General features: G+C 48.2%; 1 protein-coding gene across 1 annotated transcript; it reads left to right on the forward strand.

Annotated features, from left to right (window-relative positions):
- Positions 1 to 724: 724 nt before the first annotated feature.
- On the forward strand, positions 725 to 18,979 carry LOC122369664. The gene is made up of 5 exons (XM_043344570.1): positions 725 to 1,110; positions 14,848 to 15,988; positions 17,317 to 17,467; positions 18,102 to 18,281; positions 18,597 to 18,979. Exons 2-5 carry the CDS (start codon positions 14,877 to 14,879, stop codon positions 18,837 to 18,839), a joined length of 1,686 nt encoding a protein of 561 aa, XP_043200505.1. The 5' UTR covers positions 725 to 1,110; positions 14,848 to 14,876; the 3' UTR covers positions 18,840 to 18,979.
- The last annotated feature ends 343 nt before the right edge of the window (positions 18,980 to 19,322 follow it).

The raw sequence follows: 19,322 nt of genomic DNA on the forward strand, positions 1-19,322 counted from the left end.
CCAGCAAAAGAAAAATCAAAGAGAGAATTAGACCACCTACTCCGTAGAAGAAAACGATCTCGTGACCAGCACACCTCCAAGTCCACTCACAAAAAACAACGTTGCTGTGCGAACAGAGGCTGTTTGTATATTCAGTCCAAAGTAATAGTATGAGCAAAAACAAAAAGAAACAGAGAGAGAGAGAGAGAGAGAGAGAGAGAGAGAGAGAGAGAGAGAGAGAGAGAGAGAGAGAGAGAGAGAGAGAGAGAGAGAGAGAGAGAGAGAGAGAGAGAGAGAGAGAATGAGAGAGAGAGGGGGAGAGAGAGAGAGGCAGATAGAGACAAGACAGAGAGAAAATAAAGAGAGAGAGAGAGAGAGAGAGAGAGAGAGAGAGAGAGAGAGAGAGAGAGAGAGAGAGAGAGAGAGAGAGAGAGAGAGAGAGAGGGACAGAGACAGAGACAGAGACAGAGACAGAGACAGAGACAGAGACAGAGACAGAGACAGAGACAGCGACAGAGACAGCGACAGAGACAGAGACAGAGACAGCGGCAGAGGGAGAGAGAGAGAGAGTCGCGTGCGTCGAGCGGCCCGGAAACACGCCGCCTGACGTGCTCTCTAGCCGTGGTCGCCGGCGGCGGCGCGGCGCGGCGGGCCGAGCTGCTGCTGCGGCGCTATAGGTATACTCGGCGGCGGCGGCGGCGGCGGCGGCGCGGAGGGTTGGTGGTACGGTGCGCTGCTGCGCCGCAGTCTCCGTCTGGAATCGGTCGCGGCGAGACGTGGCGAGTGGCGGACGAGAGGCGGGCGAGACGAGACGCGGTGAGACGTGGACGAGACGTTGACGCGGGCGAGACGTGGACGAGACGTTGACGGGGCGCTGATGAGACGTCTCATTGTTACGGGGCTTAGTGACGAGAGAGAAGTCCGCTGTGTGGCTTAGTGGTGAGAGAAAGAAGCTCCGGAAAGATAGCTCCGTGTGAGTGTGCTTCAGAGTGAGCGTTAGTGCGCGGAGCGCCCTATTCTGTGAAACAGGAGCGCCAGTAACTCACACAGGCTGTGAGAGACGTCCGGTCGTCAGAACCCGATCGACCACGGACGGCAAGGAGAGCTGATACCCGGAGAGGAGAGAATCAGGTATGTAGATGACAGATATGTTAACATATTCAGCTGTAAATGAAAGTGTGGTGACACTTGACCTCGTCCTAAGCTACTGGAAGTCCCATGGATTGGTAGGACACAGCTATTTAGAACGGTATGGGCTTTCTCTGCCCGTTAACTATGTACTTTTCCTTTGTCTTTCGCCTCTTAGAGGTTCTCTCATCCTCCGAAGGTCCATACCGCCTAATGAAAAAATATCACTTTGTCCTGAAGATCTCCCATACACTGAAACAACGCCATGGATGCCAACCCATTTTCTTGCTGTCACCAACCTCCCTGGCATTCAATATGATGCTTCCCATACTGTTCTGTATTCAGCTTGATGCCTTCTGTCTGCTCGTGTGACCGCATTGGCTACCTCTGACCGGTACAGCGACTCCTCTGTCACGATCCTTTGGCGACTGACCAGGTCACTCCACCCCTTGCCTCGCCTGGGAGCCAATATCTGACCGAGCCTGGGAGCCAACTATGACTCGTCCAGCCGAGTCATTGTCTGGTCAACATGACTCGAAAATGTACCGTGCGTTGTACCAGTTTCCGTGGAATGTCACGGCGTCAGCAGTTATCAGCGGATTCAGGTCAAACTGCTGACCGGTGGGAATAAAGAGCGGTTCACAGTGACTGCTCGAACAGCGGTAGAGTGCAGCATGTGACTGTTGTTTGAATGTTTGAAAAGAGGAAGCAAGTGTCAGGCTGCTGCTGCACAGTACGGTACACTACCTACTATTTGTTGTGAGCGTGGGCGTTTCTGGCAAACGATGGTGTACGTACATACCGGAAATGGAACGTCATCACTTTCTGAGCTATAATGGAAAACAACAATCATAAATTTGTAAAATAAATTTGCAAAAGAAATGACAGTTGACACCCAAAGAATGTGATATCAACAGGCGATTTAAGTGCTGCAACAAACAGTCGGGATTTAATTGAAACGTCTCAATAATGATTTAACCCGCGCCCTGCTGGGGGTCCTGGATTTCCACGCCCTGCTGGGGGGGGGGGGTGTTTGAACACCCCCCCTTGTAACTCGGCTCCTGGGCCACGTAGCGATACGCGGAAGGCGGCGTTCGAAAGAGCATAAAAAATAATGACGAAATCACTTCGGTCAATTTTTTGGTCAGGTCAAAGGTCAGGTCACCAGAGGTCATTGAAGGCAAAATTTCGCCGATTTCCAGGTCGAATGTCGAAAATTTCCAAGAAGCCAACGCGTAACTCGGGAACCAATAGAGCTACAGCGCCGCGGAAAAGCGCATTCGATAGCCCTATTAACGCCCTTTCTGAGTAATTCTCTCAGATTTGACCTAACGTCAACGGTTTTGCCTGCAGGGGGCAAAAAACTGCAAAAATAGCCGATTTTTTCGGAAACAGTTTTTCTGCAATAACTTTTGACCCAAGCCTTGTACGAGCTTACTTTTACCGGCATCGTGTTCCTCTCGTCAAGACGCATCGAATGAACTATGACTTGACCTTGAAAGGTCAACTTGAAAATTTGACCTCAGGTCAAGGTCATGACCTGACCGGAAAGGGTCATGTTGCATATCAGTCGATCCGTATCGTCGAGCTGAACACATCTAAGGCGTTTTCATCGCTCTAGCATGCCTCTATCAAAAGTTATTTGCGAAAAACTGTTAGATACCATTCGTGACCTAAGATGACCTCAGGGCATAAACAAGGGTCACGGACACCATTTTCAAGTTCAGTGTGTCTAAAACACTTGTAATTCGGTGTTTGGGAGTGTTTATAATGTCTTTCATCCAAAAGAGGCGCATTTCAATTTTCTCCCATTGACTTATAATGGGGAGGTCGCAAAATTGACCTGACCTTAGGTCATCGATATCAAAATTCTGAGACATACATTTTGTACATGCTATTGCTCTTAGCAATCGCTGAAAGTTTCAAAGCGATCGGTAACTCGGTGTAGCTATGACAGACATTGAAAGTTTTTATGAGGTAAGGTCACCTCAAGTGACCTGGTGACCTGACCTTGAATGACCTTGGTCTGAAATTTTCACAACATGTGTAGAATTGATGTATGATAAGGTGTACCAAAAACGGCGGCGCTCCGCGCCGCCGTTTTTGAGATATTCGCGAAAAACCACAAGGGGGGGTGTTCAAACACCCCCCCCCCCAGCAGGGCGCGGGTTAATTGTCACCATTGCTAAATACCTACAGGTAAAATGTCACCCTCGAACTCAAAATATTAGCCACTAAACTAAAATATATCACCAACAAGCTCTAGCATACCTACATACATATGACTTACCTACAAACTCTAAATATTGTCAACAAGCCAAGTGGGAATCACCAAACGTGCCGTGAGCCACAGTTCACACATAGTGCTTAGTCCACATACCCTGTCATAAAAGGCTGGGACCCGGTTCAGACTCTTAGTCTCAGGTCACCGCACTCCACCGCTGTATCGTGACCCGTAAGGTCAGAGGTCACCACTCAGGTCCAACGAAGCCCCGTGATGTCACGGCAGGCTTGCTTCCGTTCTGAGTCAAACTAACCAGACAACACTACGCCTCGCAGTCGGCCTAAGCAAACTCCGTGGAATGTGAATGCGTGCAGAAGGGACGAGAGCGAGCGCTGCTAGCGTGGTGTTGCGACAGCCGCTCGGGTCAATAGCCTGACTTCGGATGAGTTCGGATGCACGGTTCGTCGGAAGGTCATCTCAGGCTCAAAAGAAACGATACATACCATTCGAAAGCTGACGGTGAGCTGAATCCAAAAATGTAATTTATATCAAAATCGATCGATGGCCTTTTTTGAAAATTGTGTTTTTGTAAAAACTTTATAATCTTTTATTCATCGAGCTGTCCCGGACATTCTTGAAAACATAAACATGTATTTTTGAGTTCCAGTGAAAGCTGAACGCCAAAAGAACAATATTTAGCGAAGCAATATTTCCAAACATTAATATGCGTCTCCCACAGCCGACAATAAGGCGCAATCACACAGCTCAGTGTCACGATGGACCAAAGTCAGCCACACAGAAGCGTGAAATGACCCTTATCGACTCCCAGACCCGTCGCTCTCGGCCCGCCTGACCGGCCACGGAAAGAACGTTCGGCTCTCGTTCTACTAAACAAATGTCATATTTGCCACTTTAACTGTCCACATCGCTAATAAAGTTATTCAGGATACCTGTGAAGAAAATTCATTGTTCTGTTTAATTTACAACATGCTTGAATTTGCACTTTTCTCATACATGTTTTGTTCCATCCAGCTGCGCTCAGTGCCCGCGCAGGGGAAGTGAGCGGGGTTTCACTGTCAGAGGCTGTACTGTTGACAGCTGCTCGGCCATGCGACCGGTCAAAGGTTACCCTGCCCCACCGGGCGCTACCCCCACTCCACCCGAGCTGAGGCCGATGCAACCTCTGACATTTCAGTGCGGCCCATTTTCCTTATATGGGCATGATACCGAGCTCAATTGAGTAAATAAAGTAGACATGAACAAATGCAAATTAATGTATGATGTGAAGATGACAGAACAATGAATTTTCTTCACAGGTATCCTGAATAACTTTAATAGCGATGTGGACAGTTAAACTGACAAATGTGACATTTGTTTAGTAGAACGAGAGCCGAACGTTCTTTCCGTGGCCGGTCAGGCGGGCCGATAGCGCCGGGTCTGCGAGTCGATAAGGGTCATTTCACGCTTCTGTGTGGCTGACTTTGGTCCATCGTGACACTGAGCTGTGTGATTGCGCCTTATTTTCGGCTGTGGGAGTCGCATATTAATGTTTGGAAATATTGCTTCCCTAAATATTGTTCTTTTGGCGTTCAGCTTTTACTGGAACTAAAAAATACGTGTTTATGTTTTCAAGAATGTCCGGGACAGCTCGTTGAATAACAGATTATAAAGTTTTTACAAAAACGCAATTTTCAAAAAAGGCCATCGATCGATTTTGATAAAAATTACATTTTTGGATTCAGCTCACCGTCAGCTTTCGAATGGTATATATCGTTTCTTTTGAGCCTGAGATGACCTTCCGACGAACCGTGGATGCCTCTGATCGCTTAGCTATGAGCCTCACACAAGTGCACAATGTTCGATGGTAGATGTGGAATGGTTTTGGTTTATGAGTGTACGAACATGTCAGGGCCGTTAGACATTTTTGCTTATGCAAACTGTCTGTATAATAAAGAATATCAACATATGCTATACATTCATTAGCTTTCTGCATTAGGATGAAGATAGAAAACTATTTACATCTTTACGAAAGAGCGAAAGATTACCAATGTACTGACATTAATAGGTACCGTAAACCGGGGTGAGTTGATATGGATTTTGAGGTTATTCTAGATTTCGTTAAAAGCCACATTCATTTACGGAATTCTTTTTGTGCCAGTTTCATGGCACATGCCTTGGGGAGGCAATCAGCAAAAATGAATAAAAAATGTATATATTAAGCCCCTTTTTTAAAACGCCAAAGTTCATATCAACTCACCACCCCACAGGGGGTGAGTTGATATGATTTTGGATTTTTCAAAATTTCTCGGCTAAAGAAGCTCAGAGGTGAGTTGATAAAATGCCAGTGTTTAAAAAAAGGATGAGAGAACACATCCTGAAAGAAACCATTAGAAAAATGCTAGTAGTTTGGCAGCAGACCTCACATTCATGAAATCGCAATCATGTCCAACACAGCGCGATCAAAATGGCTTGATTTTAGCAGCATCATTTTTTCGCTTTATGATACTTAGTTTTACTTAGAACATTCTGAACTTGGCTAGTCACGTGTCCTCAAGCCAACGGTATCAAAACTGGCAATATATTTTGGAATTACAAGTGTATTTTCTTGTAATTAAAACACATTGTCAGTTGCCGGTCAAGGTTGATATGCCTCTGACAGAAATACTGGATTGAAATGAAAGAATACATATACTTCTGAGCTTTTGTTGACTGGTAGTCAACAAAATATTAATGAAGTGAAGTGAAGCGAATCTAATTCGGACTGTATTCTAAGCGACATAAAACAGAATTCGGCATCAAAAGCCAAAATTAACCCTCGCACTTATAGGCGGGCGAACGGACCACCTCGGCTTTTCGCACATAACTCGCGCAAAAAGCGGCCGATCACGACGAAACTTTCAGTACCTCTCGAGTTTATCAATTTTACACATGTTCTAAAGATTTCATGACTCTGACTCAAATGGTTTTTGACTTGTGACCTGATTCTCGAGACCATGCTTGGCCGGAATCGCGATTTGGCGTAGTCGGCTCACATTATCCGCGCATTTCCAGTCTTTTTGTGATTGTAACGTCCAAACATGTAAATGATGTTGGTCCCACGCAGTATTTTGGGTGTCAACTGTCAAGGTCACCTGAAGGTCAGGTCAGGTCATTGACCTTTGGTGACCTCGGTTCACTTTTTGGAGTTTTACATGTTTCTAGGGTAGTTTTTTTCGGGCCGATTTCGAATTTAACATGCATTTGATCATTTATGAAGTAGTTTTAGTGCCTTCGTAACATGTTACGACACCGTCAGTGGTAGCTGACACTTGACACTCCCTATGGATAGCCGGCAGGACACCTACTGGTTGACCTGACCTGACCTGACCTGGCCTAAATGTACGAAGACATCTGTGAGCAAAACTAACATGACATTCGCGATCAGCAACAGCCAAAAAATAATAAACTCGCTTTACGAACTTCAAATAACCCCCTATTTTCCCGACATCTGGGTAATTGACCTGGCCTGGAAGGTTAACCAATGACCAAGTTGGTTATCATCGGCTTCCTCGCGTCTCGGGCAACACGCTCATTTTTTCCGCGAAGCTCTAGCTCCACCAGGGGCCAAACGACGATGGGATTCCAACGGACCCCCCCCCCCCCATACGTTAAACGCTGGCAAAACACGAATACGGGCGAGGGCTAAACACCAGTCAATTTCTTTATATTGTTTGTTCCATTTCATTTTGCCTCTCATTCTCGGTTGGCAACTGCCAAGCAGGAAAACTAATCAGTTTCACGAGATCAGAATTCCCGCGCTGTTAGCCATACAGAAATGACAGTTCTGTCATTTTCGAAACTACGAATAAATATAACAGTTTTTTTAATCTGTATGTAATATAGGTGTTCTATAGTGTTCCTTTGTAGCTTGTAGGGAGCCATCTTGAGACTTGACAGGGAGCTGTGCTGTGCCTTTTTTCATGTTAGGTATGTCCACAGAAAAAAAAAACTTTGGGGTTACTGATGTTAGTTGTCGGACCTTCGTCCCCGTCTTGAGTTGAGATTCAGTTTCATAACGTTTCGGCCAGTTACTCTCCGGCCGTCGTCACTCGTCAGGTGTTCTTTGACCCTCAAGGACCTGGATGTTGGTGGCGTTGCGCCGTACGCGTCAAACAGTTCGAAAGCTCCTGTAGTCAGCGGGAATCGAACTCGGGTTTCCCCGGTGATGGTCCACGGTTGTAACCACTCCACTATCGAGGCAGGCTTGACTACGGCCGGAGAAGCTACTGGCTGAAACGTTGTGAAACTAACATCTCAACTCAAGACGGGGACGAAAGTCCGACAACTAACATCAGTGATACTAACAGGCCTCGTCTCAAGCATTCAGAAAAAAACTAAAGCTTTTGGGGTTGATGGAATGATGTGGGGAAAGAAAAGGAGAAGAGTTGGTCTAATTGACTTTGTCTTACCTGCAGACCCATATTTCATGCTAATTTGCATGCCTACCAGCCTGGTATCAGCTTTTATCATGCATATCAACTCACCACCTGATGGCATATCAACTCACCACCTGTCACTTTTCTTAAAATTATAAAAAAGCGTTGTTATAGGTGAAACCCAAAACTACCTGGGATCAACAGTAAATTGATGGTAGTTTCTTTTCCAGTGCATGTTGTTTCATGAATATCCACCGTCTTTGCTGTAGGGTGGGGACTTTTCCTTAGTTTCAAAATCAGAAGAAAAAAAGGACTTTGAAAAAAGTAATGTGTTAAGAAGGCACTGCACCACATGCATGCCTTTCTCAGCTATATGCATCACTTATTGGTTGTTTCACTTCACATAAAAATAAAACTAAAAATTGGTTTACAAATGGATGAGCAGCACACATTTTAACATTTTTCGAGCAATTTATATCAACTCACCACCCCATATCAACTCACCCCGGTTTACGGTACCATAAAATGTCGAAAAAGTCACTATTCTCTTCCAAAGAATTAGGTTGGCAAGAAACTGCCTCGCTTGACCATAGGCCATAGCACTGGTACTTTTACAATTGCCATCCTAAGAGAAACAACTTTTACCCAAGACAATAGCCATTATGAATTACGCGGTACCATTGTTCCGATTTTTTCTGCGTAAGAGATTATGCCACGCTAGGATGAACGTCTTACGATTTGAGGTTTACTGCTTTTTGCATGGTCTACGCACCGGACTATTACGAGTACCCAATGGGGCACAAGGCATGTACTTTTGCAAGAAATGAAAACTGGAAAAGGGTGAAGTCATCTTGCCCATGCTGTACTATCTCCAAGCCCCTCACTCCTTCCAGTCCTTCTTGCACCCCTCCCCCCCCCATTCCAGCCCAGCTGACGGGAACCCACGTCCTCTTGACCTCCGGTGACCCAGTTCCGGCCCAGCAATGACGTCACAGAAGTGGGCGGAGCTAACGGGTCGCACGGGCCCGACCCGGCCGGCCGGCCGGCCTGTGCCCTATGCGGTATGCCGTTAGAGCGGTCGTATGCACCAGCGTCGCATGTTCTCAAGCGGCTGGCTCGTGTCACGTTCAATCAAATGTGCATACTATGATTGAGACATAGACCTTTATATGCCGAGGTCTATGATTATAGCATGTGATATAGCAAGTCTATGTTTGCGTCGTAAAGGCTATGTAGCAATGGTTAGGTACGATATTTCGGCCTTTACCTCTGTTGGTCAAATGCCGATCATTGAATGATCTCCTATTGATCACAATTGATCACATTAGCACTCTAGCTATGTATTGACCACACAAGACGCAATTTCATATCCTACCAAGTAGCCAAACTAATGGGTTCTCTGATGGCACGTGTCATGCCAGTGAACACATTACCAGCTGCATCGTCGGTTTCTTCAGAGGCGGTCTGCAGTCTGCAGGCGTTGCTGACGGTATCGCTCCCCCTCAGGCTGGCCGTATCATAGCCATGCATGACGCCCACCTGTGATGGTGTCTGATGGCAACTGATGCCTGTAGCGATAGATGTTATATCAGACCAGACACCCGTGGTGTGAAGATCACCTTCACTGTCTGCTGGACACTGCTGAGCTGAGCTAGAGGGACATTCTCCCTTTCAGAGCGGGCGTTTCAGCTCGCTGATCATTCCACCCCTCTCGCGTCTCTCGTTACACAATAAGCGGACTTAACTGACTAAAATTTGACACGTCTCGACCCAGCCTTTTAGCATAAATCGAGCCGTTTTTGGCCTAACATCCAGACTTTTTAACTCTGTCTGACCGCCTCAGTTCAATAAGTAACCGCTCGCCCGAATATCCACCCTTTTCGGCTCAATGTTTCCAGTCTTTAGGCCCAATATCCAATCGTGTTATCAGTGTCTGGCCATCTTCAGCCAATTTCTTCCCATTGTTTCTGAGATTATTATCCGCACTGTCCAGCCATCTCAACTCAATGCCTCGCCGCCACCTTGACTCCCTGCCTCGCCGCCTCGACTCGTTGTCTCACTAGCCTCAACTCCCTTTAATACCAAGCTAAACACTCTGTCTCGCTGTCTCACCATCCCGACTCAATGCCTCAGCATGCTCTGCACTTTGACTTAAAGACCTACCGTCTTGTCTCAATGTTCGCCAGTCCCAACTCCCTGCCTCACCAGCCTAAACTCTGTCTCGCCCATCTCAACTCAATGTCTCACCATTCTCCACTCACAGACCCACTGTATCGTCAATGTTCACCAGTCCCGACTCAATGTCCGTTCGTTTCGTCCCAGCTAACGTTTGTAACGGAGCATACCGAGTCAGCGACAGATGTGCCGCAGTGCGCGTGCAGTGCCCGCGGCGACGGCGGTGAGCCGGGCGAGCGGACCGGCTAGCGGGCGGGCGAGTGGGAAGGCGAGCGGCGGGCTAGCGGCGAGGGCGAGCGAGCGGGCGAGTGGGCGAAGAAGCTAGGGACAGCGGTCGAGCGAGCGGTGAGCCGGCTGGCTAGCGGGCGCCGAGGAGGGACGCAGCCGGCACCCAATATCGGTCAAACCGTCAGGCAGAGCGGATGGCGTTGGTAACGGAAGGAGACGTCACGTAAAGTGAAAAGCTCTATAGTGAGGAGAATGGTAAGGTATGGAAGTTAATCGATTTTCATCATCCAAGATCTCAACAAATAACTTATCTCAGTTCACCGTCATATCATCCTCGCAAACCAGTTTCAGGCAGTAGACGGGCTCTTTCAAAGAATCTCAGTCTAGTCAGTGTAACTGATGCGGTCTGTTGACGGTTTCGTCACGCTGCCAAATCTCTGAGCTCATCTCCTTTCCTTCCTGTTACTCCACAATGGCACAATGAAACACAGACTGGCGTCTCAGCTATCTTCATTGTCCACACAGTTCCACAGTTATGGAACACGGGGTTTTAGAGAAACCGTCATGTCTACAATGTTCAACATTGCAGTGGAGTGCCGCTAGCGTCACATATGTCCACATCATCCCACGACAGCGCGGCTGCAGTGGAGCGACTTTGCTAAGCTAGCACTCTGGGTCGCCACAGCACTGTTGCCCGTGTCACCGGCCCGGCCGGGCCTCGCGGTGGCGTAAGGTCAGTGACCCGACCGTCGCAACCCGGTGAGGCAAGGAGCAGAATCTCAGCCAACCACAGCTTATAAAAGTCTCATCCGACCGGCAACCGGTCCGGAACTGGAGGATTAGTTGGGCCCGCTGACAGTTGACCGCTACGGTACCGGCGCTACGGTTATCCATCATGACGCCAGATGAAATGAAATGTCCGGTTTTAACCACGGCACAGGTCACGGTTAAACAGGGTAGATAACACGGTTAACCACCGTAGACGCCATGGTTCAAAATGGTAGACTTTACGATCACGCACGGTAGACACCGGGTCAACCAGGATAAGCGCCGCGGTTGACTGCGGAAGACGGCACAGACTAACTGGTAGATGCTACAGTTAACCAAGGAAAGCGACAGCTTATCCACGCTACGTTGTGGCGGGACTAGCTGATCTAATGATGCTCGAGACTTATAGTTAGACAGCCATGACTCATGGCTAGCATTGCATGGTAATAGATCCGTAGGCGTACTATGGTGGCACAGGCTGTAATTGACTGAAACAGGGAGCTCAAAATTGCTCAGAAAGCATCGAAGCTTACCAAATTGCATCGTTGGTAGTTGGTACTTGACAGGTCATCGTCCTTATTGCTGTTCTCTCATTCCCGCTATAGGTTCTCTGACCTGTAAACGCGCTGGTCCAGCGCTTCCGTTTTCCTTAGCACAGGAGCTGACTTCTCAACAAGTACAACAACATACCGTATAACAAACATATGCATTTATGCAGTATAGGTATGCACTGCGGTAAAATAGGTCAGTGGGTCAGGTTCTAACTGTCTCCATACCTAGCCCAACCATGACCCGTATAGTACTGGCCAATGGATGACAGCCAACCCACTGTAACTCAGTCCCCTGCTTCATCGAGCCCGGGCGCCGCCAACCGCAACCAAGCGTGTGCCGTGGCCGATCGGACCTCCCCGCTTCATCAAAGCAAGTCGGATCGGATGGCGAACCCACCATGACCTCACAGCAACAGTGCACATACTGGTGCATGGTGATTGGTGCACCGGAACGAGGGAGAAGGTGAAATGTGGCTGATGAGATGTTGGGTGTTCAAGGTTAGTTGTACTGTAAGATTTATCTGATCGTGGCCTTATCGATGCAGTCAAAGGAGTTGCACGTTGTGCCGATGCCAGCATATGAAGAGCATATGCAATAAATGTTACTAAATAGTACACACAGGACACGTACTATTCATCGTATTAACCCGCGAGTTGCTGGGGGGGGGGGGGGCGTTAAACGCCCCCACTTTTTTCGCCGGGCCATAGCATAAAAACGGCGCGCCGCAGGCGCGCCAAATTTTTGGGTACCTGTAGGGAATTGATTGAAGTTTATTGTGACAAAGTTTCAAAAAAATCGGTCGGAAAATTTTTGAGATATCGAGGTTTTAGTGACGTCATGATTTCTGAGTTTTCGACCAAAAACGGCATATGTTCAAAAAATCATATAAAATCACAGAATAGACATACAGACATGCCGTAAACGCCATTAGACTGCCAATACCATGGAAAATCTGCCAATGGAGACGCCTGTCTTTCTGGTAAATTTCACTGGAAAATGGCTATCTTCGATTATTGATTATCGTTCCGCATTTTCCAAAATCTTGAACTGAATCTTGGCAATTTCTCGTGACTACTTCACGACCATGATACATGAATTTCTTAAATTGAACTTTTTTAGCCAATCACGTACACATATGATAAAATGAATGTCACCATCGTGTTCTACGCCCCAAATTACCCATAAAACATGCGTCACAGGCTGCGAATATCAGTTTTTATTTTCGGGGATATGTGCCTGCCCGGTTGACCTGACCTTGACCCTGACCTATGCTTGACTGACCCCTGCATGGAGCTGACACTCTTGTAGGCCTTATATGATGGATTGTGCACCGTTTTGACAGAGTTTATGACGAGAGGCGCCCATTGCGAAGTCCTGAAGTCCATGCTACTGAAAGCCCGATTTCAGGTGTTTGACCTGACCTTGACCTGACCTGTGACCTCAAAATTCAACTTTAAAGTACTCATCTGAAGCGTCTCGTCGCGTTCTTTCGTTTGCCGCCTCGTGCGTATCGCTGCGCCTATTGGTTCTCGAGTTATCGGCTGGGGGCGTTTAACGCCCCCCCCCCCCCAGCAAACGGTGGGTGGCGAAATACCCCAGCAACTGCCGGGTTAACACGCGCAGTGGAAGGGGGGCGGATTTCGCCCACCCCTCCTGTTTTTCGCCAATAACTCGCGCCGCAAGCATAATATCAATGTGAAATTTCGGCTACCTGTCCAGAATTGAATTGCGGATCTTCTCGTGCAAGAAGTAAGAAAATCGGTTCACAACTTTTCTAGTAATAGCGGTGTAAAGTCAAACATCCTGCCGCCGCGGCGGCGCGGCGGCGCGACGGCCGGCGCTAGCCGTTACGCGCCGCCTGAATTGTAGACTGTGCCGGAGCGGGACGGTTCCGTCTTTACATCGCGCTCCTTACCGCTGATTATATTAGATTCGCGTCAAATTCGGTGAGAAGACTGAGAAATGTACGGGCAATCATATGGTCAAAGAATTTTGAAAATCGGCCGGTAACAACTTGCGTTATGAGTGTGTAAACACAAAATTGTGATTGCCACGTTTCCCGCGTCGGCCGATGCCGCTTCAGCCGGCGACATCTTATCCTTAGCAGGCTTCTAACTGCCATATTTATTGTTGGATTATCTAGAAATTCACCATACATACTCAAAAATGTTTGCTCTTTCGTATAGTGAAAGATTTAAAAAAATCGGCCGGTAACTTTTTGAGTTATCGGCGTGTAAACGCAAAAAAGTCGCTATTATGGCAGATTTGACCACATTTGACCTCATTTGACCTTGAAGATATTGACCTAGGGTCATGAAATTCACACACAACAGAGATCCCCATGGCCCCCACCTACCCTCCAAATTTCGTCTTTCTAGCTCTAGTGGAAGCTGAGATCTTAGGGGGGGGAGACATCCGCCCCCCCCCCCTTCCACTGGGCGTAGTACTCGCAACCCTTCCACTGCGCGTGTTAATAACAATACATTCTCAATCCATCAGACGTTCATATGCTGTGTTTAAACAAACTGCAGAAGAATAAAGATCGTTAAAAAATTGTTTAGCGGGGGGGGGGGAACAACCTAACAAGCGGGGAGAGAAACAACCTCACATTACGAGCATTGCTGACAACCTTCTAGGCGACACAAATTGAAAAGAGTAGGTATTTATGAAGGAGAATGAACTCTTTGGACACACTGGTGATTGGGGATTCCAATAGTGGCACACAATCGGTCATGCTCAATGCTCAAGCGTACGACCGGTAAGACTCATGCTCAGTGTACTGTATCATATGCCCGATGTTCGGTGCAAAGTCATGATGACTGCGGTGAGCCATCCCGGCCGGGTTCCATTAGAGAGCTGAGTGTGTGAAGTTAGACGGCCCGGCCAGTGTCGACTCTCATTACCCGCTATACGGTCAGGTGGTATTAGGGTCAAGAAACGGCCGCCGCCAGCGAGGAGGGAACAAGGGTCTCTCATCGGTGGAAGCGCATGGGAAGGGAGAGAATCAATCCATCGCCAGGAAAGGTGGGAAGGGTCGAATCTCAGCAGCCACGTCGGGAAGAGACGGGTTTCAAATGTAGAATGTGGACCAAGAGCTGTATCTCAATAAATTGGGCATTACATTGAGCGAGAGTGACACTTGACAGTCGTCTTTCTTCCAGCGGAGGGATAAAGGGAGAGAGAGAGAGAGAGAGAGAGAGAGAGAGAGAGAGAGAGAGAGAGAGAGAGAGAGAGAGAGAGAGAGAGAGAGAGAGAGAGAGAGAGAGAGGTGTTTCAGCGGAAGCCGTAACCAGTTCCCAAATGTGACGATACTGCTCGCTTTGCTGCCAAGAAGATCTGTAAAATACACAGCTGACTCAACCCTTTCTCTGTCCTCAGGCGACTCTTCTCGCGTCGCCGGGCTCCAGATGAGTCCGCCCCGACACCTTCGAATGGTTTGCCACCACATCCGGCGACGTGCCAACGTCCTGCTGCCAGCGCTGCTGATCTCCTTCCTGCTGCTGGTGCTGCTGCAGGACCATGACTTCCAGCAGCCGTCGATGCCACACTCACAACAGTGGAAAGCACGTCAACCGGCAGCTGCTGTCCGCGATGCCGCTGCGCGAGCGGCGGTGAAAGACAGACAGGTGGAACCCGACTGGGTGGGTAGCTCGGATTCGGCGCCTGTTGGCCCATCGACTGGTCAACGGTCTTCGGGGGAAGAAGATACGACCGGGGAGAAGCGAAGTTATGTCTCTGGTACACGGTTTGTGGACTTCGACCCGACGGCGGCCGAATCAGAGCGAGCGCAAAAAGCATCGAAGTCACAAGCAAAACTAAACAAACTTGAAAAGCCCATCAAAACCCCAAACATCCAGAAGTCGGCTCCTCTGTCAAATGATGTTCTTTCGGCGTCAGATGACAGAGCTGGCGGTAAGGACGCATCAGTGAACAAAGATTCAACGAACTTCGGTGCAGACCTTCCAGTGAACACCGATTCGAACGTGGCGCCGGCTAACGGTATAGCAAACTCGCCTTCATCCTCTGGCACTAACTCCGGATCGTCATCACTTCTAACTTCTACAGAAGAACCACTTGCTGGAGTCAACCAAAACTCCCACGTAGATTCACCAGTCTCTTCAATACAGCCCGCCGTGGCTCTCGACACTGTGCCACTCTCTGGGCCTTCCTCTGGACTCGAGGATAAGTCCAACTTTTCACCCAACTCTTCACCAGATTTAGACACTGGTTATTACGAGCTTCCAGGCTGCAACTGTTCCCGGAAGTACTCCAAATCTGCCTACTTGGCGTTGAACGGAACCCGCTCAAGTTGCGGCATGACCGCAGACATTCGCGGTGCGAAGCAGAATGTCATCTCCTTCAGTTTCTACGGTAACGCTTCGAGTGTGTTCTTTGGTGGCATCGAGGCGAACCTGGCAAAGGTGCCCGAGATCTACCCAGGATGGGTGGTTCGTGTGTACAACGACATCAACATGAGCGAACCGCGACAGAGGGAGCTTGTCTGCGATGTGCAGTGTCGGTAAGTTGAGCTGTCTGGACGCTAAGACCCATTGAGGGTCGTGTCCTTTGTCAAATTGTAGCCATGGTTTGTGGGACTCTCCCTCTTGAAGTAAAGATTCATGAAGTGGGTCTTACTTTTACGGACTGTTCTATTAGCTTCATAGGCATACGTTGGCCTTAACCCTATTCCTGGCGGGCTCCGGCGGGACAAGAAACTGGCGGGGGGGGGCCGATTCGGCCCCCCCTGAGATCTCGAGAACGAAGCAAGATAGCGACAAGCGGTAAACGGCATCGGATACGCACGGCCAAGATCTACAATTTTTACTGAGGTCATTTTCAGGTCAGGTCAAAGATGACGTCACAGGGGTCGAAAAAGTCAAAATGGCGGCACTAGATATGGAGAGAGTTTTTCTCGAATAACTTTCGAATTAGTCAAGATAGGAACAAACTAAGGGCATCATCGTGATCCTCTCGTCAATCCGCATCGGATGATATATATGTTGACCTCGAAAGGTCAAGGTCAAAGGTTGACCTCAGGTCACGTGACCTCGAGGTCATCATGTATATCATTCGATGCGTCTTGACGAGCTGAACACAATGAGACCATCCACGCGTCTGTATCTTGTTCCTGTACGGAGTTATTGGCCAAAAACCTTTGGTGACCTTTGATGACGTCACATGACCTCACAGCTGCCCAACAGCAAAACAGACCTCAAGGTAGTGAAGGTTGATCATATATGAAGTCATGTATGGTATATGGGGCCATTCCGACCCGTTTTAGTGGTAAAAACAGGGAGTTGATTTTTCCCCCATTGACTTATAATGGGGAGGTCGCGAAATTGACCTGACCTTAGGTCACCGATATCAAAATTCCGAGATATACAAATTGCACATACTGGTACCCTAACTAAACCCTGAAGAGAAGAAATTGATCGGTCAAAAACTCTAGCTCTGGCGTGATTGCAAACTTTTCTGAGGTAGCGTCACCAAACCGCCTCTGGTGACCTGACCTGAGGTCAGATCAACTCAAAATTTTCAGACATGTTGCGTAGAAGCCTTTTAGGAAAAGTCAGAAAATTTGAGCTTCCTAGCTCAACGCGTTTGGGAGATATAACCAAAAAACCTCAGGGGGGGGGGGCTCCTGAGGCCCCCCCCCCCCCCGCCAGGAATAGGGTTAATCCATGGATGGCAATTGCCACTCTATCTCATGAAATAATTTCAAATAACGCCGATTTTCGAAAACACCTAAGCATTTAACGCCTCGCTAATCGCTAAAATTTAGGTATATTCTTATCGACATTTTCTTGGCTACCATTAGATTGACAAATCTATGATGTGTGTTTTCAGTTACGACAACGTGGACTTTTGTGACGTCCACGACCTGCCAGGACTGGGCGACCTCAGCAAAAAGTTCGGGATGATTTGGCGGTTCATGCCGTTGGCTGACGACACCGTGGAGCGGTTCATCGTTCGCGATCTAGACTCGCTGATTGGCTGGGTAGGTGTGACGTCATCAAAAATCGATCGCTGATTAGCTCGTTTGGGAATTGTGCGATTGAATAAACACAAAATGCTTTCAGTTCAAGCAATGGAAAGGGGTAAAATTTATTTGGAAAGCAGTCCTCAATATCGCAGCCCTGCTGGCTGCTTATCACGTAGCAGTAGGTACCCTTTCTAGGTAAAGACCAGAGACCTAGACTCTAACCATTCTTCCCTACTGGCTATTTCCTTTTTTGTGACCTGTCTGCATCTGATTCGTGAGACTTAGCGTCTAGCTCATTTTTTTAGTCCCTGAATGACCTGTTCCACTTTGGTGAGCCTACGTGATCCGCCCACCCCCAGACGATGCGTATACCCCATTGTCTTGTGTTATCTAATTTCCATTCGTATCACGCGACCAAACCTGATGAGCCATCTCATTTCCGTCCCTCTTCCCTCAGGCCTGTCCCACTGCCTTGTGCCACTGTAGCCTGGACTCGACACTAGGTCGAACTCTCCACCTGACTCCTCGTCAGACTCAGACATCGGTGAATACTAGCTTCCGGACGGCAACTGGACCCATGGGCCATGGACCCAACTGTCGGAGCTTTCCACCGAACCCATGAAGTGACCGCCTTCCCCTTCACCCACAGCGAGAGCGGGCAGCCGTAGACGACTGGATCGCCTCCAATCGAACGTTCCACGCCATGCGGGACGCTCCTGCGCACGGGACAGAAATTCTGGGAGGGATGTGGGGTGGCTGGAACCGCTACAACTCAATATACAAACGGGTCCGCGACCGTATCATTAAGGTCACCCAGTGGAGGTTCAAGGTCAGTGCAGACAGATAAGGGTTAATGTGGGGAGTCCTAAGGTCATTTATCTTGCAGAGGTCAGTGGTGTTCAGTCAGTTTAATCGCAGAGAGGGATAATAAAGGTTAAATATCAGACATCAGTTTAACCTCTTCAATAAGGTCAGGAAAGCCTCAAGATCTACTAAATCGCACAAAGTCACAATAAAGATCACGTACTTTGCTTTGGATCTCGAGGAAAAGACATAATTTACAAGAAGACCAAGCATCTTCCCATGATGACGCGTTTTGAACCTCGTATGTGTCCTGAGAGTCGTCATCTGCGCCTTTCCGCAGGGTCTGGACCAGCGCGTGCTGACGGTGGTCCTGTGGCCGCTCATCCAGCGACATCGGGACCTCATCGCTCACGACAGCTACCTCTGCTACTACTACCCGATGACGAGGCCGTTCCCCACACAGAGGGAGAGTCCGTTTGACTTTGTCGGCTCGCCAAGTCGCATCGATAAGGGTTTCCGGTTGCAATCGCATTGTCCGTACTTTTGCAGGCCTCGTGAACACCGTGACTGGGAATGGTGTTGATGTGGTGCTGAGCGAGACGGGCAGAGCTGGGCAAGTGCGTTCCTTTAGTGCGTTCCTGCGTTCTTCCGTACGTACGCACCGCCCTTTTTAGGAACGCAAGAACGCAGGAACGCAAAGTTTTTCAAAGGAACGCAAGTAAGAGGAACGCACCACCCGAAATTTTGAAGCGTTCCTGCGTTCTTGCGGAACTACCCGAAAAATTATATTGCTGCCAATGACCTCTGTGTCAAATGTTTGAATCTCGAGTACGTGTGTTTGCCGGTAGAGGCGCCACTTGTCAGTCGAATCGAGGAAGGCTTGCTTAGATTTAGTGGTGATGTTTACTATTCGATTCGGTTTCAGGCATTAAAGATTTTTAGTGGTGATGTTTACTATTCGATTCAGTTCCAGGCATTAAATGTGTAGAGTAAATATGATAAATTTTACTAAGATACATCTTTAAACTAAACTATTGTTTTTAAGCAGGTCGTATTTTTGTTGAAA

This window comes from Amphibalanus amphitrite, unplaced genomic scaffold, assembly GCF_019059575.1.
Source record: "Amphibalanus amphitrite isolate SeventyFive unplaced genomic scaffold, NRLGWU_Aamphi_draft 001059F_arrow, whole genome shotgun sequence".
NCBI lineage: Eukaryota > Metazoa > Arthropoda > Thecostraca > Balanomorpha > Balanidae > Amphibalanus > Amphibalanus amphitrite.

Bases quoted from the DNA above. Each gene is read 5' to 3' on its own strand.
- LOC122369664 (XM_043344570.1), top strand. From the start codon at position 14,877: ATGAGTCCGCCCCGACACCTTCGAATGGTTTGCCACCACATCCGGCGA. The intron at 15,989-17,316 runs GTAAGTTGAGCT...GTGTGTTTTCAG, and splicing joins GTCTGCGATGTGCAGTGTCG to TTACGACAACGTGGACTTTT. The intron at 18,282-18,596 runs GTCAGTGCAGAC...GCCTTTCCGCAG, and splicing joins TCACCCAGTGGAGGTTCAAG to GGTCTGGACCAGCGCGTGCT.